The 27975-nt window shown below is 49.3% G+C and overlaps 1 protein-coding gene across 1 annotated transcript in view; it reads left to right on the plus strand.

The window, feature by feature from the left end:
- LOC144729159 (transmembrane protein 198-like) overlaps positions 1–27712 on the plus strand; it is a 41789-nt gene extending 14077 nt beyond the window's left edge. The window contains exons 2-6 of the mRNA XM_078609147.1: positions 12258–12450; positions 13853–13969; positions 18334–18912; positions 20390–20541; positions 20958–27712. Of these exons, the coding sequence (XP_078465273.1) occupies positions 12396–12450; positions 13853–13969; positions 18334–18912; positions 20390–20541; positions 20958–21101 (1047 nt within the window). The 5' untranslated portion in view covers positions 12258–12395 and the 3' untranslated portion in view covers positions 21102–27712. The remainder of the gene's footprint in view (positions 1–12257; positions 12451–13852; positions 13970–18333; positions 18913–20389; positions 20542–20957) is intronic.
- The last annotated feature ends 263 nt before the right edge of the window (positions 27713–27975 follow it).

Below are 27975 nucleotides of genomic sequence, written 5' to 3' on the forward strand. Positions count from 1 at the left end.
TTATGGAAGACAGAATACGGGTGGATAGGCGCTGTGGGAAAGGGGTCTAGAAGAGATAGGATTGAGGCCGAGTGAAGCAGCGATAGTGGCTAAAGAAAGAAATCCATGGCGGGTATTCATTCGGCCCCATCGTCACTAATGAGCCGATGGAAGGGACTGATGGTGATGATGGTGGCTGCTGCTGCTGCGAACAAAAGCTCGCTCCTGCATACATGGGGCATGAGATCTGCATATAAAGAGGCTTGAGCTTTCTGTATATAATGGGCTTTGGGGATTCTAAGGCAGAAAGAGGTTATTGGGGTTTTGTGAATAAAGGGCTGGGGATGTTCTGTAAATAAGGAGTGGATGAGGAGGAGTTCTGTTCAATAAGTTGCTTTAGTTTCTCCCTATGTACAGATACAGGTAAGACATTTTCGAACGACCATATCCCAAACCTGCCTTTTTCAGCTCGAGAGGGGAGTTCTCTTACGCCAAAACATTTCCTCAACAATGTTCATTCCGTATTGGCAGTTTCTTTTAAAAAAAAATGGCCTTGGCTCTGTGCCCTAATTAAGGTCACAGTGGCCCATGGAGAGTGGCGGTGGCGTGCGTGTTGGAGGAGATTCGCTTTAGGAGATCTCGAAATGGTCACGGCTGGGCCTTTGTTCCCTGGCTAAATCCCCCCCCCACCGCTTCCCCTACCCCCCTTTTTCTCCCAGCCACCCAAATGCAGCCTCCGCTCACGCTGCACCCCACCACAACCATCTGCTTTCCATTGCCATATGCCTTTGCCTTCTTTTTCAGCCTCTCCTGCAGGAGGACACTCCGGCCGTCCCCCCAGTCGTGATGTTTATATATTTGTTTGCCCGCGTCTCCATGAGCCCCCTGAACCTCAAGGCCTCCGACCGTTATAAATTTGGTTACTGAGAGGCGGCTTCGTGATGTCAAGTCGTGCCTCGCGGGAAATACATTTTTCACCCAGCGCTAATGGCTTTTAATAAGAAAATTGCTTTTTTTGAATTCACCTAATGCGGCACTCTTTTAAATATAAAAGTGTGGGGGGGGGGGGAAACAAGCTGGCGGTCGAGGACGCTTGATCATGCCCCGAGCTTTGTGATCGCACGGCATGAGTGGGCCACATGCGAGCAAATGACATTTGTTATCGTATAATAAGTATTGTAACACCATTCACGGCCGCTGTGTTTTAGCCGTGCGTTCCCCCAAGAACTCTTACGTAACAATGGTTCTAATCATTATGGCATGTGCCGCGGCGTAATGCGTACCACACTGGACTTGTGAAATCAGTGGTCGCCGGTTCGATTTCATCTTGGGGCGCGGCGGTCGAAACAACGGTGCCAGTTTATTCAATACCCGCCCCCATGCCTCTGTCCACTGAGCAGTATAAATGGGTCATCCACAGTTGATCGGCAGTTCGTTCGTGGTAGGGTAAAGTGTGGGTACACCCACCTCAACCAAGGATGTCTGATTTAAAGCTTTCGTGACTGGAGGCACTTGTGCCAGCAAGCAATTGCAGGGCTACACCTTGAACTGTAACAATTATTCATTGCAGTTGTTTGTCAGTCCGCTGCTGGATGAAAGCTAGTCAATGCCATCTCAGTCAAAGGGAGTTGTTTGATCATACTTCACCACACCGTGAGTGCACGTTTTGCGGAGGCGCATAATCTCGGGAAGATTTCGGACATAAACTCGCCGCCGATGTTGGCCGTGGCCAGGAATGGAACTCAGGTTTCTGGGTTCGGTGTGCGCAAACAACTGCGCGCCTCTGCTCTGCCACAACAAACGCGCATGTGCTCAGGAAAACTAAATCATGGTTAAGATTTTTAGGGTTCATATTTAAGTCAAGACTTGGAGCCAAGATATTGTGCCTTGGCATGGTCACTGAGCCAGCCTGTTTCCACGAGACCAGGCCAACATAAGGAGGTCATTGCTTGAGCCAAGTGTTTGACAAAGCAAGTCGAGTGACTTTTTCGATTTAAAGCTTTCGTGACTGCAGGGATTCATCTTCTTGGTTCTTTCGGTAAAGTCACATAGAAGGGAAATAATAAAATAATAATAAAAAAACATAATAAAATACAATTCTCACGACGTTTCGGCCACAACGCTAGAGGACGGCTGCTTGCGTTGTGGCCGAAACGTCGTGAGAATTGTATTTTATTATGTTTTATTTTTATTATTTTACTACTGGTGACTGTAGCCCGATCAGATGTAGAGACACTCTTCTTTAATCCAGCACCTTGGAAGCAGGGTCGGTGGATTGTATGATACTTTGATGAGACACCGAACTCTAGTGCAGGGAGGTGCCTATGGGAGGGGGAGGGGGGGGCAGTACAGCAAGATGGTTTCCGACCTAACCGATAATCTTCTCGTGTGAGTGCATATTCTCCAAGTGCTCCACTTCCCTCCCATGTGAACACTTTCGGTAGGGGTGCAGCTACGCATCGATCCATCGATTAACAAGATACATTGGCGGACAATACATCCCCTTTGTATATCCGTCTCTGCACGTAAAGAAAACTGGAAGTATTTCTGATACAACCCATCGGCCCAACGGCCTTCTGGAAGTGCAAACTTTCAGCAGCATTGATTCGGTAGAATCTAACTCTGGACAGGTTTCGACATACTTTGTCTCATCAGTAGTCATGCTTCCTCAAGTTAATGCTGATGAACTCCCAGACGTTTCAGGCAAGGACCCTCTTTTTTTTTAACATGGGTCCATTTATCGATATCGATTCTCGAGAATGGTATCACGCGTGTCAGTAACAATGTTCAGTGTTTGCAAATGGTGATGTTACATTTGGGTTAACGGAGTGAACAATATAATGCAAACGTGACGGGGGAAAACTAAGACTAGAAACAATATAAATGGGATGTTAAAATCGAGACACTTTATTTCATCGAATTGCAGCCCTGGATCGTGACATTTCATTGATGACCTGATGACGGGCGCTTGTGTTGCGCCCGAAACGTTGTGATTTATTTTATTTTATACCTTAGTGACTTGACCGAAAGAACCAAAGAGTATTTCATTGAATTGTTGGGGGGAGGGGCGATGAAGGGGGGGGGGGGAGCTGAATTGTTACTCTGCTGACATTAAGTTCAGAATATTCCAAGCATACTCTGCTGAAATTCAGTCAGGAATATGCCAACCATTGTAAGTAGGGCTCTCCTAAAACAAGAAGGGCCTTGAGGCTTTGCTCCTGAGTAAATAGAGAAACATTGCAAGATGAATATGCACCACGCGCACGTATAAATCAGTACTAATTTACAACCCACTTCTCCCTTGTGAAGGGGGCCTGTTGTCTGGATGGACTCTCTCATTGTTAAGTAAAGGACTTGATTGATTTATTGGCCGCAGAACTCGCCCGATTGCGCCCAACCCCTCCATAAAATATTCCGCAGGGCTAAGCACTCCTAATGGATGCGCAGGAGGCTGTGATTAATCACAGCATCACTTGACGGTGCATGCATCACGCTGTAACTGCGCTGCAGGACTGTGCCGTTTCGATTTTTAGTTTTAACTCACGGAGGCACGGAGCTCTTTCTGAAATGAAATTCCCCTTTTAGTCTGAGAGAGCGAGAGGGAGAGAGAGAGTGAGAGAGAGTGCGTGCGTGCCGAGCTGTCAGGTGTGGAAAATAGGACATAGTCGTTTCTAAGCCTGAGCCGCAAGCGCTAACGTGGTTCTCACGGATGTCAGCTCGTCTGGCTTCGAGGCTGCATAAGTGCAAAGACAAAGGCACCCCGTATAGCCTTAACCTTTGGGGCGAGTGCTGTTCGCAAGCACCTACGAAGCCCGGCATGGCACACGAGAGGTGGTGGGTGACCCATCGCCGCGCCCGACCGCCTGTGTCTCCCGAGTGGCGATGTTTGCACACCACACTAGGTACTCATTTGAGGCTGAGTCGACCTAGGGGAGACCCAGGACCAGTTCAAATAATCGTCACCGGTGTTGGCCAAGAGCGGCAATCGAACCCGGGTCGCCGGGTTCATAGCGCAGCGCGCTAACCACTACGCTACAGCTCCCCCCTCCCCCAATGACACCCACGAGAAGGCAAAGATCCCCGTATAGCCTCTGTAGACTGGTGGTGAAAGAGCTGTTGGTGAGCACCGATTTCGGCTGGAGCTGTGCACGAGGGAGTGGTGTGGCCATCACCACGGCCAGCCGCTGTTGTCGTCTTTGTGCCGATGATTACAGAGACCGCACAAGGTGCCATCCGAATCTGGTGTGGAAGGTCCAGAACAGGTTCGGATGGCACTCGCCACTCGCGTTCGTCTTGGCCGCCAATCGAACTCGGGTTTGGGATTGTAACGCGGTGAGTGTAAGCCACCACGCTGCCGCTACACATGGATGCGCGCGCTCATACGTGCACCCACACACACTCGCGCACACGTGTTACTGTCGACCAGATGTGCCCAACGGAAGTTTCGCAGACCGACACCAGGCCATGGTTTCAATCTGCAGAGGAAAGAGAAAATAAGAGACACAAAAAAACCCACAACCCACACAATAAAATTAATAAATAAGGGACGAAACGCGCACACATTCGGAGGAAACACCGTCATGCTGATGCCGAAAAACGGAATTTCGTCTCCAAATGTTTTCCACGTGTGCCGGCCGGCCGGCATGGAGGCCAGCGTTACTATGGGACACATTAAGGGGGGGGGGTCTATGTGGTGGTGATGATGACTGGGTGGGTGGTGGGGGGGGTGCAGCAGCAGAGGCACTGGGGTGTGGCGGACTGTGTGGGATGGCTGGGGGGGGGGCTGGTTGCTGGAGGGGGGGTAGGTCTGTGGGAAGGGAGCAGTAGTTGCTAGAGGAAGGAAAGACTTTGAGGTGGTTAAGGGGTCAGAGCGGGAGGTCAGGGAATTGACGACAGGCCTGCGGGAAAGAGGGGGGGGGAAGAGGCCGGTGGTAGTTTAGTGAGGCCTGCAGCTAATGTTACACTGGACTGGGTGCATGTGATCTGTGTGTGTGTGCGTGATAGAATGTGTGCGCGTAGGGAACGATAGTGCAGTAGTTCGTGCACTGCTACCTACGGGCGACCAGCGTTCCATTCCACAGTGGTGAATATTTTAACTGATGTTGGGCTTCCCCCAAGATCGACTCCAGCCATAGCTGAGCACCTGGTGCGGTGTGTAAACATCAGTACTCGGGCAACAAAGACGGCCGGGCATGGTGCTGGCCACCCACCTCCCTCGTGTGCCGTAGCAGCTTTAATAGGTGCTCGCTAACAGCACTTGCCATAACAGTCTGTTCAGGCTACACGGAGCAGGGAATATTTGTGTCATTGTGTGTGCGTGTCATGCGTACAAGTGAAATGTACGCACATGCACACAAGCGGATGTGGGTATTTGGCATGAATCTCCAGGTTCGATTGCTGACAGTGATGCATACCAGCAATGGCACTGGGTATGTGAACCCTACTTGCTAATCCCCTAGGTCAACTCGGCTTAAAATGATTTACCTGGTCAACATCTCGTTTATGCACGTGTGGTTTGTGAGGGGTGGATGCTTTGGTTACTACCCGCTTGCAAAAATACCCGGCCGAGGAATTGGCCAAGCGTATCCCAAAGCGGCGAGCCTCCTTATCAATGTACGTTGGTGAGGCTTTCATACGAAACATTGACGGCCGAGTCGATGGTGTAATGTTTCTGGATGAGGTTTTAGAATGATTTTAATTTCATTGGAAATTATAACCTTTGTGTTCGCGCACTGCACTGGTTTACGCCACGGCCGCTGTGAAACCCAGCAACCTGAGAATCCGTTCTCAGCCACGGCTAACATGAGTGGTGGAGTGGGTTTCTACACCGATTCTGGATGGTCCCCCTCCTCCCTCTTCACCAACCCCTGTCCTGAACGACCATTGGGGGGAGGTATGGTCAAACAACCGATATGACTGCTGTGGATTGAGGAGGCCTTCATCCAGCGGTGGATTGACGAAGGGCTGAAAATTGTCCGGTACATGCGCAGTGAACCTCCTGGCTTGCGCTATAACTCGATCCATGCAAGGAAGAGTGGATAAATGCAGATTACAGCATGAATTTGCTGCTGTTTCTGGGATGCTCTCATACATGCTTGAGCACGGATAATTTGGATGAATTACATACCTCTGAAAGACCACTTCTGGGTCCGTTATGGTTGGATCCAACCGTACTAGGATGAATTTGTCATGACTTTCGGTTTACCCCTATTTTCTGTCCAAAAACGCATATAATAGGAAGAATGGATACACAGAAAATCGGACGGTCCCTAGCCCCAATATGGGGCACGGTTAACAGAAAGAGTCGGCAAAATGGCAATTCAGTTCAGTGAAGTTTCATTGTGCCGCGTTCATCTTCGCGTGGCCCGTGCGGGGTTACTGCATCGCCAACACTGGAACCAAATTTTGCGGGGCCCAAGCGATGTCCCCGGTTGACCTCGGCGAAAAATAAATTCCAACGGGAACAAACTCGATCCTTTTGCCTGTAAAACGGTTGCATGCGGCTGAAAGCAACCGCCGCCCCACGGCGGTGCGTGAAGGTTTCTCGGTGAAACAAAACGTCACTTTTTTGGGTCAACACGATCAGTGTGGCATCCGAAACGCCGCGTAAAAAAAAATATTTTTTCAATAATAAAAAAGGGAAAACAAACGGGGAACTGCCCAGGGTAAACAAGCCGCAACCCTCTCTCCCTGGTTAGGTCTTTCCAATTAAGTGAGGGCACACACACGCACACAACAAAAAACACATTGAAATAATGAAGAAAATGGCAGGGGGGGGGGGGAAATACCCCACATATTGGTATATTAAAAAAACTGAGACTGCTTATTTGTACATTCGTGCCGTAGCTTTGGGAACGTTGGCTGAAAACATCGTTATTTATGGAGGACTGATAATGTTGATAAGGAGAGTTTTAAAAAGTGTTTTTTTTAAAGTGTTTTTTAAAACTCCAGACAATCGTGGCGGTGAGCCACATGTGATTTACCGATTGGCACTCGGTCTCATTGCGCTAATTTTCAAGCCTCCGATCGTGAAAAAAAAAGTCGGCTCTCAGCTCTTCTACGGGATGGGCTTAGGCCGACAGTCTCGCCCCAGCAAAGGTTTCTGGGAAAGGTCAAGAGGTCCTGACTGCCATTTGACCCCGGGGCACAAGACCACAGGCAGAGAGGCGTGACTTCAGTCTCAAGCAGCCAGACAAGGTCACGCGACTCTCGGCACAGATTCTCACAGTCACCGTTTTTGCCTGCCCCATTTTTCGAATGGGAGCCGAGACGCAGACTGAAGTTTACGTCAACGTGATTTTAATTAAAAGCGTGCGAGACTCCCACTCGAATTACGGCACGTTTAGAAATACCCCATGCTAAATCTGTAATGATCCATCGATTGTAATCAATTATTTTTATGCGCACGGTACATTCATTGACTCGTGCGTGTAAGAGCAAATTATTATTTTATTTAATCGGTTTTTTTTTCGAAGCAATTCACAATAGCAACAGTAAATACACTGCCCGAAAAGTGTCCATAATTACAGAGCCTGTTGTTGGAATTTCACAGATTTGGCCCTTTTAATAAACACAAGTGGTTGGGTATGGGAGGAAGAGGAGGGGGCGGGAGAGTGAAGAGCTGTGGCATGTTGGCTCACAGGGATCTCATGCCATTAGCAAGGTGTGTGTGTGTGTCCCAGGCTCACTTGAGTGGATTACTTGGAATTTACTAAATTGTATCAGACTCAAGAGGTGTGGTGATCTGAGTTGACCCCTGAGCAGGATTGTAACTCACCACCATCCAATTGTGAGTGAGGCACCCAAAGTTTTGCTGTCACCTGACCACTTCACACCCTTATTTGTATATTATGTCTGGGAGATACGGAAGACTGCATGCTGGATGCTTGCACGTTCCATAATATAGCCACGCAATACCTATTCATGTCACTATGTTGCCACCGGAACTAAAAATGCAGGGCCGTCATCTGTTGATAATTATTGATCCAACTTCTGAGTCGTGGTTGGTTTAAACTCACAGCTCAGTCGAGGTAGCAAGCCTGGGACATGGATAAAAACCACCCTAAATCTCCGCCACACAGCACTTGCACTTGCACATAGACCTCCGCTTGCCAGATCGCCTTGGACTTGACTCAACAGACATCTGTGTGTGTGTGCGGGTACGGCGGAATTGTTCCGCCAATTTGACACCGTGTCGGTTTGCGTGCCGCCACCCCTACCTAACCCCCCCCCTCCCCCTTACCGCACGTGACTACGGTGCTGCCCGGCTAACAGCCGTGCAGCAGAGCTAAGGACGGCCTTTCGACGTTAGAGACCGCTCGCGAAGCGATCGAGCTCGATGACGTGACAAGTCGGATGCCGGTGATATTAATCTGGTGCCATAATTGGTGTCCGCACCCTTCCCATGAGCGCGAGGCTACCACGAAAACGCCACCGCTCCTCTCTCTCGGGCCACGTCTCCCGTCGAATGAATCGCGTGTCGACCTTTGATCGCAAGCGTGAGGAGGAGGAGCGGGGAAGAAGCCGGTTTAAACAGGGGTGCGCTTGGCAATGTCGCAAAAAAGCCGCCCCGGTTATAAATACACGGTGGCCGCTGTGTTTGTTTTCATCGGGAGGCTTGCTGGAGGGAACAAAAGGAGCCACTGAAGGACACTCCAGATGAAAACGGGCGTGCCTGCCCATCCCCGCTGCGACTTGTTGTCGGGAATGTCCCTGCTGCCCTCCTCCCCCTACAGTTTCTGCCCCCCCCCACCACCGTCCCCACCGCCCCCATCACATCAGTCCGAGCCCCAGTTTCTGGTCTGCAAGGTTTCGTCGCCAGGCTTGTGCCGTATAAGTTGTGGGGCATTTTGCTTGGGATGATAACCTTTTAATGCAATGCAACAACAAATACGGAGGGCATACGTGTGATAAAGCTTTGAATTGTATGGACTTAACAGAGTGTAGGGAGAAGTGCTGTTCGCGAGCACCTATGAAGGCCAGCATGGCACACAAGTGGGTGGGTGACTAGCACAGCACCCGGCCGTCTTTGTCTCCCTAGTGCCAATGTTTATATACCACACCAGGTACACATGAGGCTGAGTCGACCTAGGGGAGACCGGTTCAGATAATTGTCACTGGTGTTGGCCATGAGTGGGAATCGAACTCCTGTTGCCGGGTTCATAGCGCATCACGCTAACCGCTGCGCCACCGCTCCCCACTGCAGTCCCAACACGCGCACAGGCACGGGGCTTGTAAATCCGATCTGCACACTCCCCGGTGTTTTTGTCCAGGGAGGCGGCAGGTAACGCAGATGCAAACGCCTTGTTCTGCTCACGGGGTCGCGGAAGTGAGCTGGCTTTAATAGAGGCAAAACAGGAAACGGGCTTCAGTCACGCCGCGGCGTTTTTAATCTTTACCAGATGGAGGGGGCCCGGTGCCTGCACCCCCATTTACCCGAGTCGTCACCCGCTGGCACGTAGCGGTGATCTCAGCCTCTCGTTAACACGTGCGTGCCTTATTCTGTTGGCGTGCCGCCGGCCAGGGTAGCCTGGCGGTCAGCGCACTCGCTCTAAAACTATAAACTAAATAATTTTTCTCATTTTACCGGTTAAGGCCCACTCAGCCATGTAGCTCTTTTTCCAGAAACGACCTGGCCATAACAAATGATAGCCAAATGAAGTGGCTTGTCACGTGGAAATTTATAGCAGCCAAATACTCTTAAACGCATTTTTCTAAATGTGGAGGGAAAAACCGGGATGCCCCCAGAGAAAAAGCCACACAATCACGGGGAGAGAGACATGCAAACTCCAAATATACAGCAGCGTCAGGGTCGGGATCGAACCCACGACCTCCTGTATACCAGGCAAGGTCATTAACATCTCGCCGCCCAACGCTTGTTGCCGCCAAGCCGATCGTTCGCGGGGTCGACAGTTTGATTCCTGCTCCTGCCGCGTTGTGCTCTCTGCGGCGAGGCAAATGTATGCCTGAGTTCTGCAGTCGTGGATAGTGCATTGCACTATGTACCCGGCGGCTTGACTTCGATTCGCGTTAATGACCAAATCACAGTGCTGAATATTTGGTCGACTCGGCAGCCTTCAAAGAGTACCTGGTGCGTTGTGTAAACGTCAGCACGGGGGGAGACAAAGGCGACCGTGCGTGGTGTTGGCCACCCGACCTCCTCGTGTGTCGTGCCGGCCTTAAAAGGTGCTCGCCAACAGCAGTTGCCCCAACAGCCTGTGCTATATATGGGGGTTCTTTATATTTGTCTGGCATTGTGGTTAGAGAGCTGGAAGGTTATGAGTTCATATCCTGCTGTGGTGGATGAAATGAGCAGTCTTTTGCAGGAATTCAACAGTTTCCGTTCTTTGAGAAGATTGAAATTCTACTGCTAGTTCAAGGCCATCGCAGGAAATGTTGCGTGCTATGGTTGTTATTACTGTAAGGCATGCTGTGGTGCAGTGATTCATGAATTCGCAAACAATGTTATGCCTATGGTGCATGCGTTGAATTGTGCATGCGTGATACATTATTTACAATTTGTTCAAGTCGATATGCTAATTGTACGCTCGCGTTACGGTAAGCTATTGGAGTGAACAAAACTGTCAAAACCAGGCAGAAGCAATTGGAAACAGTACGAACTATTAAATTATTGAATTGAATCGTGAGCCTGAAGCGTGACGATTGATCGAATCTCTGGGGGAATGAACAATCACGTGGCCCAGCGGTAGAGCATTCCCCACTTGTTGCAGAGGATCCTGGCTCGAATCCAGTGGCTGTCCTGAATATTACTTTGGGTGTAAACTAAACTTAAAACTACTTGTTTTACCAGGTAAAACCCACGTAGCTATTGTCTTTTTGTTCAGAGGTAACCTGGCCACACATGACAGCTCATTAATGTGGCTTATATCATCACGTGTGGGAATTTACAGCAGCAGCCAAATAATATTAATGCATATTCCTAAATGTAAATGGGGGAAAAACAGGACCCGAATAAAAATCCACGCAATTACCACGGGGAGAGAGAGAGAACACGCTGGCTCCAAATATACACCAGGTATCGTCAGGGTCGGGATCGAACCCATGCCCTCCTACATACCAGGCGGAGGGAGGAAATACAACACGCCTTCTGCTTCACTCATAGGAGGACGTTAAAGATACTGTGACATCATTCACGAGAGTAGGGAATTGTGTGCTGCCATCGGGGTCTATATTTGCTAAATTCTAAAATTACACCACAAATTACTCAATTGTGACGGTACATAGCAATTTTCTTCCACAACTGGCAGACTAATGCCCCAGGTCACTCGTGCGAATCAGACTATCCTGGTCTCTTGAGTTGACACCAAAATAAACTGAACTGAACTTAAATTATATACGCATGCTTTTACTATACAGCACTATTATTTTTTGTGTGTGTGTGCTGCTGTAGTTATAGAGTTGGACTTTTAATTGGAAGGTTTATTTGTTCAAATTGTGGCCGGGAGTCGGCTCAACCCACCATCCGTGCTGGGTGAAATAAATGAGTTCCACATTTTTGGATGTCAACAATGGTTGGTCTATTAGAGACTGGATGCCACAATAGGAATGTGGAATATTCTCAGGTTTTTTCGGTAAAGTCACGTAGGTAAAAACATTAAAATTAATGAAAGTAAAATAAAACAAAACAAAAATAAAATTCACGACGTTTCGGAATTTTATTTTTGTTTTGTTTTATTTTACTTTCATTAATTTTAATGTTTTTACCTACGTGACTTTACCGAAAAAACCTGAGAATATGAATCATTGCAGTCACGAAAGCTTCAAATCTAGAAGGAATGTGGAATTTCCACCACCGGCTGATGGCTGTCCGCATTGATGGGAAAGCCTTACTGCATTAATTTGAGAAGGGAGACAAAGACTTGGATGGATGATGATAATGATGATGACTTAAGTATATGTTTGATAGAATGTCATGCCCATGAGCAGTGTTATTCTTAACACTTACCAACTGTTTTTTTCTCTCCATATTTTGCTGCTATTATCTGCCGTTGAAAATGTTTCAATAAAGTAGCCGTTTATTATCCAGATATATATACCGTTGCCTCCAGATGTCTCACCGTGTGTGGCGTCTGCGCTTATAAATATTGCACAACCCCTTTTTCAATATTCATCCGTAACCCTTGACCGGCGCTCTTGACAGATGGTGGTGAATGGTGCTCGCTGCTTCCTTCCAAGGTTGGGTGACGGCCGTGATTGTTGGAGCGAGCTGACCTATTGACCCTGCCTCTGTCTGTCTCTCTCTCCTCTCCCACTTGAAGGCCGAGTGATTTCTTTAGGAGGCGGGGGGAAGCCGTGCTACCGACCACAAAGGGGGGGGGGGCACCTCCTCGGCTCCCAGACCCCCCCTCCGGGGTCATCTCCGTGACCTTCTCTTGACCCCTCTGGACCACCCCGCCATGACTCCTCGACCCTTCACCCCCGACCCCGTGTCCTCCTTCACTCCCGATGCTGGTGAGATGATTTCTATTCTCTGTCGCGAAAAAAGAAACGGCTTATATTCTTCCCCAGCGTCGGGCCGTGCCATGTGCTGGTCGATATGCTGTCGGACGTTTTCTCCGCGTGCCGGTTGTTTCATCTTTGGGAGCTGAAAGTTCAAGGCCTGACATCAGATGTCGTGCCGAACAATGCCACTGTACAACACAAAAAACACATCGGAGACCTACGCAGCAGCACAGCCCCGAAAATCTACGCAGTCGCAACTCCCGTGTTTGTAAATATGTAGCAAAATCCGCGCATGTCAGGCCATCTGATGCGAGTTCTGAAGCTTCCGCCGTGAAGAAAAAAAAACTTTAAAGTTAGAGTGGAGTGCGCTACCGGATTGCGCCTTTATAAAGTTACCGTTTTGGCGTATTGCAATGCAAGAGTGATGTCGCAGTGATGTCAGTAGAGTGCTCTAATGAAGGGTGAGACAATAAGTGAAAGTGTTTGTTATGAATTAAACTTAAAACTCACGTCCGGCAGCCCAGAACACACAGCCTAGACACACGTCCAATAGATATGTTGTTATTTTTACTTGCTTGTCTCTTTATTTAATAACATTCCATCGAGTTGACAGGCGCAATTGACATATTGGCAGACAACCCCTTTGAGCCTGATTGATGAGCGTTATGTTTGGGTGCCGGGTGGATTATTACGCCGCAGGATCAAGAGACGTGGTGGTGGCGGCTTGGGCAAGCCTTCTTCTGCTATTGCATCGCATTGACCAAGGCTGGTGGTGATGATGATGATGATGGATCGTGCCATCTTGGTAGAGCTATTGGGGAAAAATAACACGGGCACAGAATGTCCTCCAGGCTTACACGACCTTCCACAAATGTGCGAATCAAACCAGAAATCTTTAACCTGTAGCCTTGGGTCTGTGGCCTTCACACTGCGACGCCGAGCGTGCTTTGCGTTTGTCCATCTAGCACTGATGGCAGTGAACTAAAACCAATCTAAGAAGACTATACAGGCGTGTGCCCCGAATGCGTGTACGTCTATTTAGACGAGCATCAAATTAGATTCTTGCACCCACAATGCATGCAATCGCGTCGTGCGCTGTCAAGAGTGTATAAGTTACGATTGATGCAAATGCCATGATATACCAAGGTTAAGTTTAGGCTGATGGAGTGGCCAAAATATGTTCAAATAATAATTGTGAAAAAATATGAAGCAATACAAATATCCGTGTACCCCCGTGCATGCCCATGCCACGCGCGTGCTCATCTTTGTACCGGCGTACCCGCTCATCTGCTGTGCCCATGTACGTCCCCGTATACTTGCTCGTGTGCGTGTCCGTGCGCGCGTGCCTGTGCGTGCGTGCCTGTGTGGTGGCCGTGTGAATGCCCATTCGCGCGTGCGCGTGTGCCCGCAGGTGTCGGGAATCCGGGGGCCAGTCGCTGCGACGACATGGCGGTGCGTACCTATGAGGTGGTGCCGGCGGCCATCGCCGCCACGTGCTGCCTCTTCGGCTTGATCTACTGCTTCTTTGGTGGGTGTCATCTCTCCTCCGGCCTCAGTTCTTACCTCCCACGCGTTTTCGCCGGCAGATCTTTGCCAGTGACTCGCTTTTGAATGGCGCGCCAGATCTCATCGGAACTCCGGAGCTGAGCGGGGGTTGAGCCTTTGTTGGAACGCACCTTCCAATTAGCGCGGTTGGCTACGGTAACGGGTGCGAAAGACGTTGAACGTTGCATACACTTGGGGGGACGAACGCGCGTCAATGAGACGGGTGTTATCGGGTGCTTCGGGCCGATGTGGTGGGCAACAGAAAGCAGTGCATCACAATCATTCGACTGCGTCGTGTTCCCGTGTCTGTGTTCCTCCCTTTCACCAACCGTTACCCTAAGCGGGTAACCTGGTGCTGTAGGCTTGGTGGGTTCTGCGAGGTGGCCAGGTGATGGCAGTACAGCACAGGATTATTGAATATATCTGCGTGGAGCTTTGAGTGTTAACGCCGGGTACTCTGGTTTCCTTACCCATGCTAGACATGCGTTAATGGAATTGGCCAAACATTCCAATCAATGCAGGACCTTCTTCAGAAAGAGTCCTGAGACTCTGTCAGGCTGCCGTGGGCATTATTGCCGGTACATGTGTTTGAGTGTTAAGGGCAGAGGGGTGAGATGGATGACTGTGGATTGTGGGACTCATGTTTCTGGCACTGTATTTTTACACACGTGCAACATGCCCACGCAAATGTATTGTCCGAGAATAAATGTGTCAACACCCACGACAGGGGCATGGCCAGATTCCCACGTCTGTAACATTGCCCCAGTTAGTGTTGAGACGACTCAGTGCAGAAGAGTTTATAATTGACCTAACAGCTCGCAGTGCGATCAACGCTGATCTGTTTGCACCTGGTTAATGGTTGCATTCTCGTGATGGCTGCCGCGGTAATGCTGAAGAGAGATGGGGGAAGAGACGGGGAGAGAAAATCGGAGAGCAGTGAATAAGTGGTGGGAGAGATCGAGACGGAGAGGAAATGTGACGAAAGTAGAAACAGAGAAAGACGCAAAAAAAACGAGTAATAGAGAGAGGGGGGGATTTGAACAGTCATGAAGAGAAACACGAATATGAACTTGAGAGAGGGAAGATAATGTGTGAAGTGGAGAGAGCGAGAGAGATGGGCAGAAGGATTATAAGAGACGGAGCGAGAGAATAAAAACGAGCGAACATATAAAACTCAAGAGCTACAATGATAAGAACGATGCGAAGATATGGAGCAAGAACGAGGAACGAGGAGCGAAATGGATTCCAGAGAGCGAGAGAAGCGGAGGCGGACAGACTTAGACGAGAGAGGGGAATATTGAATCCGCTACACAAACAAAGAGAAAGGCGGCCAATAGCGGCTCTGCACCTTTGGCCGATCTGTTGGCAAAGGAGATGCAGAGGCAGCCGCCCACGTGGATAATCGTGCATTAACAAGAGCCAGATCTGCATCTTAAGAGGCCTGGGCTGCACCCCCCAGCCCCCACCGCGCACGGCTCCCTGCCCCCACCCCCACCCGACTCTCCATCCCCCCCGTCCCTGCACAGACAGCGCCGCTGTGAAATCAAATGAGGCAAGTGCCACGTGCATGGCTCTGTTTTGGCTAGCGGTGAATTTAAGTGGCGTGTGACTCACCCGGCAAAGACGCACGCGCATGCACCCTGGTGTGTGTGTGCGTGTGCACACGCGTGCAGATGTGTGCCGAGACGCAGGTCACCCATGTACCGCCTTGCAGACTGTTGGGGTATAACGGTAATAATTTAGAGTTCGTAATCATTCATAATTAAGGTTTTTGGGCTGGATCGCGTAAATATAAATGTGTCGTGAACCCACCACCACCCGATACAGCCAATTTGTGAGGTTTGTCACGTGAACGAAACGTGCCAGTTAGGTTTCAATTCGGCACATCATCAGTGTGATGGCGAGTAAAAACCCACAACATTTAGGATTGAGTACGACGTTTTTTGTGTAAACGTGTCATCATTGCTCTGGTGCCTTAGCGATGCATAAAAATAAATCAAATAATAACATCTGACTTGCAGTGCGAAGAATTCAATAAATCGGAGCTCGTTGTCATTCCACTGCTGGATGAGTCCCTCCCCCAAGCTGCGTCGTTCGTGGGGGTTGTTTGGTCATACTTCGCCACGCTGGTCAGTGCGGGTTGGTGAACGGGGGGGGGGGGGGGTTGAGGCCCAGGACCGGTTCAGATCTTACTCGCCGCTGAAGTTAGCCACTTCTGGCAATCGAACTCAGGTGCGGGGCGCAGGGAGCTAATCACCGTGCTAGCGCTCTGCCCCGTAACTTATGTGAGTACAATGAACTCGGCTCTCATTTTTGGATGAGTGGACCTAGGGGAGGCCGAGATCAGATTCGGCTACCATCTTTGTCGGGTGTGTATCCACAAATTGGAAACACCTCATGACGTATTGATCCATCCGTTAATATTGATTTCTTTGGCTCACGAGACACGTATTAGATTCTCTCTATACGAATTGATATTTTAGCATTCGTATGTGATGAACGTCATGGATCTACGTCACCCCTGTAGCTATGAGAGGAAGTACACTCACTACAATGTAGAGAGAAAAAAAAATGCACATACACCACGAACATATGTCCTTCACTTGTAGACTACACACAAACACCCATGAAACAACAACAACCACCGTTGTCTATTTAGTGGCGGTGACGTCCCGAGATGCTTGTGCCAGGCTAGGTGCTCCTTGAGCATACATCTGACATGAGGTGTGAGCACGCGTGTACACACACACACGCAAACAGAAACAAATATATACAAATTTCCATCACCCACGTAGAACACAGTACACTTGTGTGTGCACTGAAGTTTACACATACTTTGCAGGCACATGTGCTAAATTGGAAACAGATTATTTTCCCTTTTCCAAATAAAAAAAACCGACTGTATTTTCTCGAAATATTTCTTCAAGGGAAACCCTGCCAAGTCTGGGGGGTTTGCCTCGGTGTCCCGAAACCACAGTCAAATGAAACTTTACCCAGGACACATATAAAATGAGAGCTTTAAGAAGGACAACACTTACCACAAACACGCGCTTGCAGCCTGACCAACTCAGCGCAGGTTTCGACGCCCCAGGCGTGTGGGCGTGTTGGTGGGTGGGTTCGCGGTGGTTAGCACTACACCGTGTTATGAAACGAACAATGGAGTTTGGTCCCGATCACTGCTCGTGGTCAACAAAAATTGGCATCCGCGAGGTTCATTCGGCCTAAACCAGGTGACGCCTTGTGCCAAAAGAGTTGGGTGCGATTGAGGGAGCACGTGAACGTTTGTGCACGTTTGGGAGTGCTGCATTTTTGCCACGAGCGTGTAGGAGCGTAAATGACATTCATTCTTTCATCCAGGAGAGCCATGCCGAGTCTCAACACTGTGTGTCAAGGGGCGGTCCTGCATCGGGATTTGGGCCAATTCCATTTCAATGGCCTTGTTTTTTTTCACGTGTGGGATGAAACCAGAATACCTGGAGAAAACCCACGCATACGCGGATACATCTTACTAGTAACAATTATTTCAAGTTGTAACGCGCTGCGCAGGTGCGAGAAACTGGTGGTCAGGCGCCCAGAATTACCCAAGCTTTGCAGTCCTCTGCATATTAAGGTGTAATCGGCCAATTAATGAGCGTTTACAAGTCTGTACATTTGACACATACCTGGCCACCTCACCGCCCAGAGGGTCTGTGAGTTTCACCAATTTCTCCGTGATCCGTCACCCATCACCTCTGGAATGATAGGTCACAGGTGTGCGCAAGTGTGCCCCACTCACTTGCTATTCCATGGGTTGACTCGGTCTAAATTGCTACAAGACCAAGTGCTGAGAGATTTGTGTTCTGCAGGGGGGGGAGTGAGAGCGTGCCAGGGAGTATGAGTGGCAGGGATTGTAATTGTGAGAATGTGCTGCTGATGAGAGCACTATAATGCACGTGTAAGTGTGCACGGCAGCATACGAGGCTACGCAATAAAGCGAGTGAGTGCAAGTGTACGTGTGTGAGAGAGCTTCTTGGGGGAGCCTTGTAAAGCTTGAGAGAGCAAGATTGTGCACACAGGTGGATGCTGGGAGTGTACACATGTGTGGCGCGAGAGGGTGTGAATGCGCACAGTGGTGAACAAGAGTGCGCACGATGCTGGAGAGTCCTGGAGGGCATCGGCACGTGCGGGGAAGCACGCATGTGTGAATACGAGAGCACGCGTGTTGGTTCAGGAGTTTACAAGAACATTGTTCATCAGCGAGTCTGCACAACTACCATCCCGACCCGCTCGCAACCTCCTGCCCGTGTCCCCTCCAGCACTGTGACCCTCTGCCCGTCTCACCCCACCGTATCCCCCCCCCAACTCCAGGCTACCGCTGCTTCAAGGCGGTCATGTTCCTGACGGGGCTGCTCTTCGGCTCGCTCGTCATCTTCCTGCTCTGCCACAAGGAGCAGGTGTTCGAGGCGCGCCTGGGCCTGGAGGCGAGCGCCGGCGTGGCGGTCGCCATCGGCCTGCTGTGCGGCCTCGTGACGATGCTCCTCCGCTCCGTGGGCCTCTTCGTCACGGGCCTCACGCTGGGCCTGCTGCTTGCCTCGGCCGCCCTGGTCGTCGCCGAGCAGTTCGCCCACCCTCCGTCGGCCTGGGTGCCGGCGGGCGCGCTGCTGGGCGCAGGCGTGGTGTGCGCGCTGCTGGCGCTCCACTGGCAGAAGGCCGTCACGGTGGCGGCCACCTCGGCGCTGGGGGCGGCGGCGGTGACGGCGGCGGCGGACTACTTCGCGGAGGGCGGCGCGGCGCTGGCGTACGCGTACGAGCGGCTGCACGCGGCGCGCAGCGAGGCGCCGCCCTGCTGGTACAGCTGGGCCGTGATGGCGGCGTGGCCCGTGCTCGCCCTCCTCGGCGGCGTAGTGCAGTGGAGGCTCACGGCCGACGGCTACTCGCACAGCGAAGGTAACGCGGCGACGGGCGCCGGAGGCTCTCGGTCTGCGTGGCGCCGCGAGAGTTTTGACGGTTTCCAGCCGCGGTTTAAAGCCCCCGTACGCTGCCTTGCGTGCGTTGTGTGCATGAATGTCCGATATTTAGCTCTATACCCCTGGAAGCTTTTACGGGAACCCAATTGTAAGCTCCCGGCGCGCGGAGCAAAATGTACGGGTGCATGTGAGGGTTGTCAGAATTTGATGGTGAGGGTTGGTTGAAAGACTTCGAAATTGTGACTAAGAGTGCGGTGGTGAAGCTTGTGTGAGTGCATTTTCTCTTGAGTGGAGGGTGCATGCAGAGGACGCTCAGGATTGATGGCAGCATAATGGGCATGCAGCTTTCGCTAGAAAGTGCGCGTGAAAGCACTTTGTTTGGCATATCGATGCACGTGTGAAGGGTGTTGAAAATTCGTTATGACGATACAGGAACCAATTTGGAAGTTCAGAATACAATGTAAAGGAGCATTTTCTTGAGTGCAAGTTCCCTTTCCGTATAGGTGTGTTGAGTGGAGCTCGTGTGCAGGGTGGTGGAGGGCAGATTACCGAGATGGGCAATGAGCCGCAACAAGGACTGGCGACCAAGGAAAACACTCCGAGGGTCCAATTCTCATCTCAACAAAACGACCGAAATGCGTTGGCGATCGCCAGTGATGGGAAAAACATTTGTCGTGTTTTTGCCAAATATCGCCCAGAAAAAGAACATTCCCCGAGCCTGGAATTGACCCACACGGTCGGGTACTGCAAGAACAGACCTGGGAGCTGGCAGAAAGAAGGAGGCAATGACTTGCTGTGGTGGTGACTGCCGCCTCTTGCTTAGGCGAAGTGTATACAAGCAAACTGTTTCTCTGTACAAGTAGAACAACAACAAAATTAGGTCATCAGCCGATTGACTTTTCAGACCAATATTCTCAAGCAGTATTTGTGTGTGTAACCAGGAAAACTTTGAATTGGTTTTTGATTCCCTGGGTTCCTTCAGCATTGAAGATCGCCTATTACATAAATACTGCTGGGTTAGGGGTTCATATTTGCAAGAGCATTCCCATCCAAACAAATGAAATGGTAGAGCCCCTCTGTATCGAAGCAGGGCACAAGACAAAATTATAAATGTGTCCCCAGAACTGTGCGCAGTCATCGTTGGCCTGGTTGAAACCATCGGCGTCCTTCGCACATGAGGTGGCTGGATTGCTCGCTCGCTAGGCTCGTCACGGCCAAAGTCAGCTCGCTGAGTCAGCACTGCTTGGGTTCTGGGTGTGAATCCAGGCTACCGCATGAGATGAAATCTCCCCGCCCGTTGTGTTTGGCGAATTGAGTGGGGTCAGGTGTCCAGAGCACGGAGCGCCACTGTGAAATCTCGCGCAGTAAAAAAAAATGTGAACCTTGCTTTTGAATGGGATTTGATCCCAGTCACTCTAACGTCGCTCGTGCCGCGCGCCTTCTTTGTGCTGCCGCAGTCATAATCAGGCACCACCGCAAGCGCGTGCCGCTGAAACGCATCAGGCAGCAGGACGCGCGGAAGCGAGTGCGCGGGGTAGCGCAGCCCGAGGCCACATACAGGCGCAAGCCCTGCTCCGTCAAGCGCATCGATGGAGATGTCCTCTCTCCGGTGAGGGCCTGGGGTCACCCTGCACTCACTCACCCACCCTGCACTCACCCACCCTGCACTCACCCACCCTGCACTCACTCACCCACCCTGCACTCACTCCCCCACCCTGCACTCACTCACCAGAAGCACATGTGAAAGCGCACGATGCAGTGACCGTTTTTGTTCGATGGCTAGCCAGAAGCCGCTGCGAAGATGACCGGACTTCCCGTGATGGTTTGTGCTCCTTGACGAGATCAGCAAGGCATTGTGGTTCATTTGTGGCAAGCACTTTGTGTGTAGCCCTTGCTGCACCATCAGTCGTTTTGAACATCGCACACAGAGTAACGATGTGCCTGTCTCTGGCCCCCTCCTCCTCCCTCCACCTCGTCACCACCACCTCATCATCCTCCTCACCACCCCCCCACGTGCGATCGCAGAGCTACATCCGCAGCGTGCGCGATCGGCAGCATGGCACCTCGCTCAGCAGCCTCGCAGCGCCGCCCCACGCCATCGTGGACGTCGAGTTCGACTCCGGCTCCATGGTGCCGCTCACGGCCGCAAACCGTGCCGTGCGAAAGTGACGCGGTGGCCGGGGTCCTCCTCCCGGTGGCTGCGCCGCCACCGTTGTTGCCACCGCTACGACGACCACTACTGCTCCTACTAAGGCCGCCACTACTGCCAGCCAGCCGTCACTGTTTTAAATTGATAGCAACCGTTAATCGTCGCCGTCTTGTTAATCTTCACCAGCACCACCGCAACCGCACCACCGCCCCCGCCACAATCACGTTGCCACTACCATTATCGCCACCGCCACCATCTCAATAATAACCGGTACTTTCGGAACCGTTACCATCATCATCACCGTACCACCACCACCGCTGTTCCCACGATAAATACCGCTTTCAGCACAACACCGCCACTGTCATCATCACCACGCCGTCACTCCCACCACCACCACCACAATCTCCCACCAACGCTACCATTTTCGTAATTATCATGACTGCCATCACATTACACCACCATGCCGCCACCTTTGTCATCATTGATGCAACCACTCGCAGCACCACCGTCGCACTATTAACACCACTATAGATAGCATTCACCGCCGCCATCATCGTCACTGTCATCTTTTGCAATAGGTATGGCGGTTTACATTTTGAAGATAATCAGTTGTTTGCAGTTAATGGAAGAATAATACAAAAAGTAATGAGATCAGCCACATAGTACAGGGGTTAGAGTTGACATGGTACCGATGGAACCAAAGGGGAAGGGACAAGGCAGCGTGTAGGAGTGAGCGTGGGTGTTTGGGGTGGGGGGGCTAAGAGGCTGGGAGGGTTATGTTGAGGATGAGAGGTACGGGAGGGAGTCAGCAGAGCTTGCAGGGATGGGTCAGGATATTTTCCATTTTTATAGCTCCATGACGTAATTAATTTAGGCTATTATTTTGCACTTTTATCTGTTTTTCTTGCTTTGTTTTAACAAGATAAATGGCCCTTGACACATCCCTGGATCATAATATCCATGCTGAGCTGTAAACAACCCTCCCCTTCCTTATATGTGGCTCGGTTTCACATCAAAACACAGCGGACACGGGGCTATTGTGAAATGGTGAAAAACACAGAAATGTATTGACCACACAAGGCTCTTACAATTTTTACGTGGTTTTACCCAAGTAAACTATTTAGAGATCCTCTCCAAACCCTTATGGTCCGGTGTTCTTGTGACGCACATCCATGACCAGTGCAGTGGCCTGGAGGCCGGTTTGGTGGCCCATGGATGGAGGAACGTGTGCCCCCAGTTCCTTAGTCAAGCCACTGCTGGGCTAAGGGCCTCCCCGTGCCTTTGCGTGCCGTGAGGGTTATTTGACCGTTCTTCACCACGCTCGTCAGTGTTGGGTTGGTGAAGGTGGCGAGCATTGAGTACAGCAACACATTCTGCTGCAGCGTCCTCTGCTGACCACCACTCAAGCACTTCCTCGCCGCCGTCTATGACGACCTGCCATGCGCAGTGCTTCACCCACCACCCCCGATCACTTTCCAGGCTCAATCCCGCTGAGATTCCCAGATTCGGCGAGGGTCTGGCGCAGTCCGGGTGATTTGGTCCCAGGCCATGCAGCGATGCGAGTCCCTGAACTGCCGCTTGTAACAACGGCCACCGTGACGATGGCGAGACGCAGACCTGTGGGGTGATGAGGCCGGTGCCTTTAATCGGCGGTACTGACCGCAGTTTTGATAAGCTATCCATGCTGAAGGGTTTTGAGAGTTCCCACCTTTGTATGGGCTTTCTCCAGGCACTCCAGTTTTGTACCACTTTACAAACGAAGGAATTGTACTGCGTGGGTTATTTTCGCGGTTGTGCCGTACTGTATAGCTGTACCTTCGGGGTTTGTTTTTCCGATTGCACCGCGGCGTGTTGTTTGGCATGATGTCAGACGCTTCGCTCCACGTGCTGGCAGCTTCTTCACGAAGTGAATCGACTGCGAATCTCCCACCGCGCGGAGTGAAATGTCGGGCATCGTGTCCCGGTGGGGGGGGGGGGGACGCCTCACGGAAACAACCTCTGAGAATACGTTGCAGAGTCAACAAAGGAATTGGTCAGCCATCCCACGCAGGGAGCTCTCCAGGAGAGGAAAAGAAAGAGGCCTAAGGACTCGGTGAAGCTTGCCAGAGCAAAGGGCGTCAAATTTTAACGTGCGATCATTTATTACGTCTTGTGCAATGCCTTGCATATCGGGACGAGCGCGTCTGTTGGCATCACGGCAACGACATTTTACCAACGCCTCTTATATTTCGCAGTCCACTTATGGTTAGTGTTCATTTGTTACCCTCCTGTCTAATAAATTACTGGATAGAATTATGGAGGAAATAGTGTAAGTTATGCTATTTAATCTAAGAAGAAAATATGCGTGCACAAGTGGCGCAGACTGCTGTGGACATTGGAAGATGATTCTTTTTTTGGACAAATATTTTTTTTTTCAATTGAGGTATTGCTACATTTTTAAAGACCATTGTCTACCTTTTGTGTTGTCGTTTGCCAAACCCACGATAGATTTTGGTTTACATTATAGAGTTGCAAATCATGACTAATCGTTAGGGGTATAATGGTACGTTGATTCCGATTGATTATTTCGCTCAAGATACAAATAAGGAATTTTCAGAGCAACCACCAATGTTTTCTGATTCGTATCGCGTGAATGTAATGAGATAATGTCACCCCCACCAGCCACTCGAGGCCGCTATATTCACCACGGTGTTAAAGTTTTACTTTATCTTGAATCAAATCAACACCCTTAATCGTGGCGATTAATTTAATCTTGAGGTTAATCGAATTGTTATACCCCTGTTAATAATTTTGTCGAATTAAGCTAAATTTGTAGTTGATGAGAATCAACAATTACACACTTAAATGGTACATGTATTTATAACTGTTTTAATGGTGTTTAACAAAGTGTGTTTTTTTTTCTTGTAGTTAATATGGTTATCACAGCGATCCATGAACTGGTTGGTGCTCTGAGCCAAAATAATGCCACTCATTAGACACTGACGTGGCAAGACTGCTAATTCAACTAACCTTTTGAATTCAACTTGTACTCGTAAGAAATAATAATTTCCGCTCTAGTTCATAGATGGAACAGTACACAAATTCGTTGAATAATATCGGTTGCTAAACTCGCCAAATACATGTACGATTGCAAGCAGTTAAAGAATCAATAATTTACGATTGGCCACATGTCACCGCATGCCGTTGGTTCCAGCTGCCCCTGCCACGCACCGCAGTGGAATGATCGCGCTGATTGTTGAATCGAATCGTTCCGAATTGCACCCTGAATCCTGACATCAAATCACTGGGTTAGGGAAGGGGACAGGGTGTGAAGGAGATTACATTTCCCCCCACACCCGTAACAGTTTACATTGCCATCCTAAGCTCGGAATTTTATATTTTAAACGCTGAAATCAAGACTCGCATCTGACTTGCACGTTTTACAGTCGTTATTGTGGGGTTTTTTTTAATCACTTCAGAAGAAGTTTACGTAGGGGAACTCACTCTCGCCGTTATTTACCAATCAATCACACGGGGGGGGGGGGGGGGAAGCCACAATCCGGAATTGCGCGCTAAACATGCGGATTTTTTAAAAAATAATCGTTTGGGCATCACTGCCGTGGATTTGTAGAGCGAATTTGTAAAGCAAGTTTGTATCGAGTGATTTGAGTAGTTTTTTGAGTCACAGTTCCAGTCCAGACAGATTAAGTGTCTTGTTTTAGGTTCGTCTGTGAGAGAGACAGTGGTGGCTTGCATCGTTGTAGGCCCAGATTTGTTTAACCACTTGTCCTGTTTTCCCCAGGATCGTCCTCTTGTTGAGGCAGCTACCCCGGCATCTCTTAAGTTCTTAAGTCTTCCCGGGACATAGCAATTCCTAGTTTGTGTCGGTTGCATAATAATGCACCACTCACGGTCATGCATTTTATATGTAGTTCTCCCCTCTTGTTGTGGTGCTGTGAGATGTTGCCATGAGAAGTAACCATTCTTTTTTTTTACCTCGTAGGTGGCAACCCTGCTTTGTGGACGCTGCCTAATTGAGCTCGTTAGCACGCCATTATAACCATACGTAATTATTCTGCTACATGAGCTCTAAGATATATGGGCGGGGGAGGGGGGTTCCACCTTCATACTTTTATAAATTACCCGTCTAAATCTTGTTTTGTTGTTATTTTAGTGACAAATTCAACAATGTAAATCCGGTTTATCTTTTGGTGGTTAAATGTGAAAAAAAGAAGTGGATTTTTTTGTAGCAAACGCTTTGCTCTCTGGGTAATTGCCCAATTGCATGCCTTGCAATTGGGCAGTCACGTGAGCCAGGATGTGCCCTCGCAATGCAGTGCACCACATGCAGATTGGCTACGTATGGTGCGAAAGAGGTTCAACATACATTGAAACAAAGTGTTGTGTTAACTTATTTTAGGAAAGTAAACCGTCTGTGTTGGCCTTGCCACTCTGGGTTAAATAATACAATATTTCCAGCATATACATTCGTGAAATTCTCTTGTTGCTTGTTTTGCAATGAGCCAGTGCCTGCTTTGGTTGCTATCAACACGCTTTTGAGCAAAACCTGCCTCTTAAGAACAACAGACACATAAATCCTGTGTTCATCCTTACATGCATTATCTTGTGACCTTTATTAACAAACGTGTGTGTGCTGTTGTAATTACTGTATGTCAAGGTGTTCCTAAATAATGCAAAAAAGGAGGTCGTCATTTGTGCGTGCGTTTCATAATCTGAAATGTGTCTTGTTTTTTTAGCTCGTCACTTCGGCTACATGCACAATTGTGCGCCACGACTGTAATCGCTGAGTTTAATTTAAAGCAGATGCTGCGCCTGTCGAGATTTAGCATTTTGAAGAAATGTCGTTTCTCGGCGCCCGCGTTTCCACATCTTGTGGACAAAGCCGCCCTTACAAGTCGCCTCTTATCAGTCCCTCCAGAAAAACGCGGAGTTTTTTGGTGATTGTTGCGGGCAAAAATCGTTGATTATGCGGCACGTTTTCTTAAAAAATGCGATGGAATATGCGGGATATTTATGCAATTTTATGCGATTAAATTGCGGGAACTTGCAAAAATTGCGGGAACTTGCAAAAACTGCGGTTTGATGAAAAAGAGAAAAAAAAGTGATTCCCCCAACACCCTATTTACTAGGCTAATACTTTAATGTAAAGAGTCATTTCTTATTACTTCCTATGATAAGCAAGCATACTACATCACAGAAAGTGCTGGGAATATTTAAGTTCTCATCTTGTTTTATTTCAGACCTTAACAAACAGATGGCTCAAACTTACAAAACATTGAGTCGAACAAGTTCTGTAGCTTTACAAAATGAATATGCTACAACTTCTGTAAAAATGAATAAATAAAATATTAAAAAATAAAATGTGTGCTTCCTGTTTTACAGAGGTAGCTATACAAAACAGACATCTTCTGTTAAAATAAGTGTTTTCAGTGCACAGTAACGTAAGCAATACAGTAACAGTACAGTCTTACAGTAATGTAAATTTACATACTACTAACAAAAAAGTGCAATCTTACAACTGTAAAGTTGCATAAACTCCTGAATAAAACTAACTACGTAGCCTCTAACACTGGCCAATCATTCAACATTTTTCAACTTTCTGCTAAGATATATGTGACTTTTTGCAACGAAAATGCGGGGATTATGAAATCATGCAAGCCCGCATATTTTGCGCGCGGAAATCTGCAATTTATGCGGCGAAAGTGTGGCGTATTTGAAAAAACGCGCCCCCGCATAAATATGCGGACTTTGGCTGATTTTGCATGGAATCATGCGATCGCATAATCGCGTTTTTCTGGAGGGACTGTCTTATTATTAAAAGTCGATGTCAAGCTCCTACGAACATTACGATAAACGTCTGTATACGCATTTGCATGTGGGAAGTGTGTTTCTCCGTTATGCGCACCCTATTATCAAAAAGGCTCGTGACTATAACTCGTGAAATGCCCGTTGAGAGATAATGACTCCCCCAAGACAAAATTATCTTCTAGCCTTACCAGACTGTTGGGGCAAGTGCTGTTAGCGGGCACCTATGAAAGCCTGTACGGCACACGAGGGGGTGGGTGGCCAGCACCACGCCCGGCCAGCTTTGTCTCCTCAGCGGCAATGTTTACACATTGCACCAGGCACTCATTTGAAGCGACACAAACCTTTTCCCAAAAGCCTCTTGCCTTTGGCCAACCCTTGGGGTGAGACCTCGGCAGCACCCCCCCCCCGCAACGTGATACTAACGTCTCGATCAGATTGGAAAATCTTTCCAATGTAAAGTCACCGTGGTGGTAGGGTCCCCCTTGACTGACGAACGGGACGGAGCTAATGCACGAATGCTTTCAGCCTTGGTTGGAATGCGTTCAGGTGGTAGTGCGCAGCCTGAAACACACTCCCAGATGCAAATGCCGACGGCGTGTGTCGTAATGTTCGTAGGTTTAGCGTGTGGTTTAAAAAAAGCAATGTGTAAGGGATGTGGAAATGTTTAATGTTTACTATCAAAAAGGAACTGTTTGCATTCATAACGAAAAGAAAACAACTATGTAGGTGTAATTGTGCGTTTGGAAACATTCAGTGTTTTATAACTGTATTTTATGATTAATACTGTAATAATTGTGTTTGAAATAATTTGTACATATGTCGATGGAAGGCGTTTAGTGTTACTTTTTGTGTGTGTGTGTGTTGGCCTGGGTGAGGAGCGGTGGCACAGTGATTCGTGCACTGAGCCCGGCTACGCGAGTTCCAATTCCCACTGGCGACCAATGACCGCAGCAAATATTTGACCCCTAGGTCGACTCGGCCTTGAACGAGTACCTAGTGCGGTGTGTAACATCAGCACTGGGAAGACAAAGGCGGCCCGGGGCGTGGTGTCGGCCAACCCATCTCGTGTGCCGTTATGGCCTGCGT

This window comes from Lampetra planeri, chromosome 31 (genome assembly GCF_965212315.1).
Source record: "Lampetra planeri chromosome 31, kcLamPlan1.2.h2, whole genome shotgun sequence".
NCBI classification, from domain to species: domain Eukaryota; kingdom Metazoa; phylum Chordata; class Hyperoartia; order Petromyzontiformes; family Petromyzontidae; genus Lampetra; species Lampetra planeri.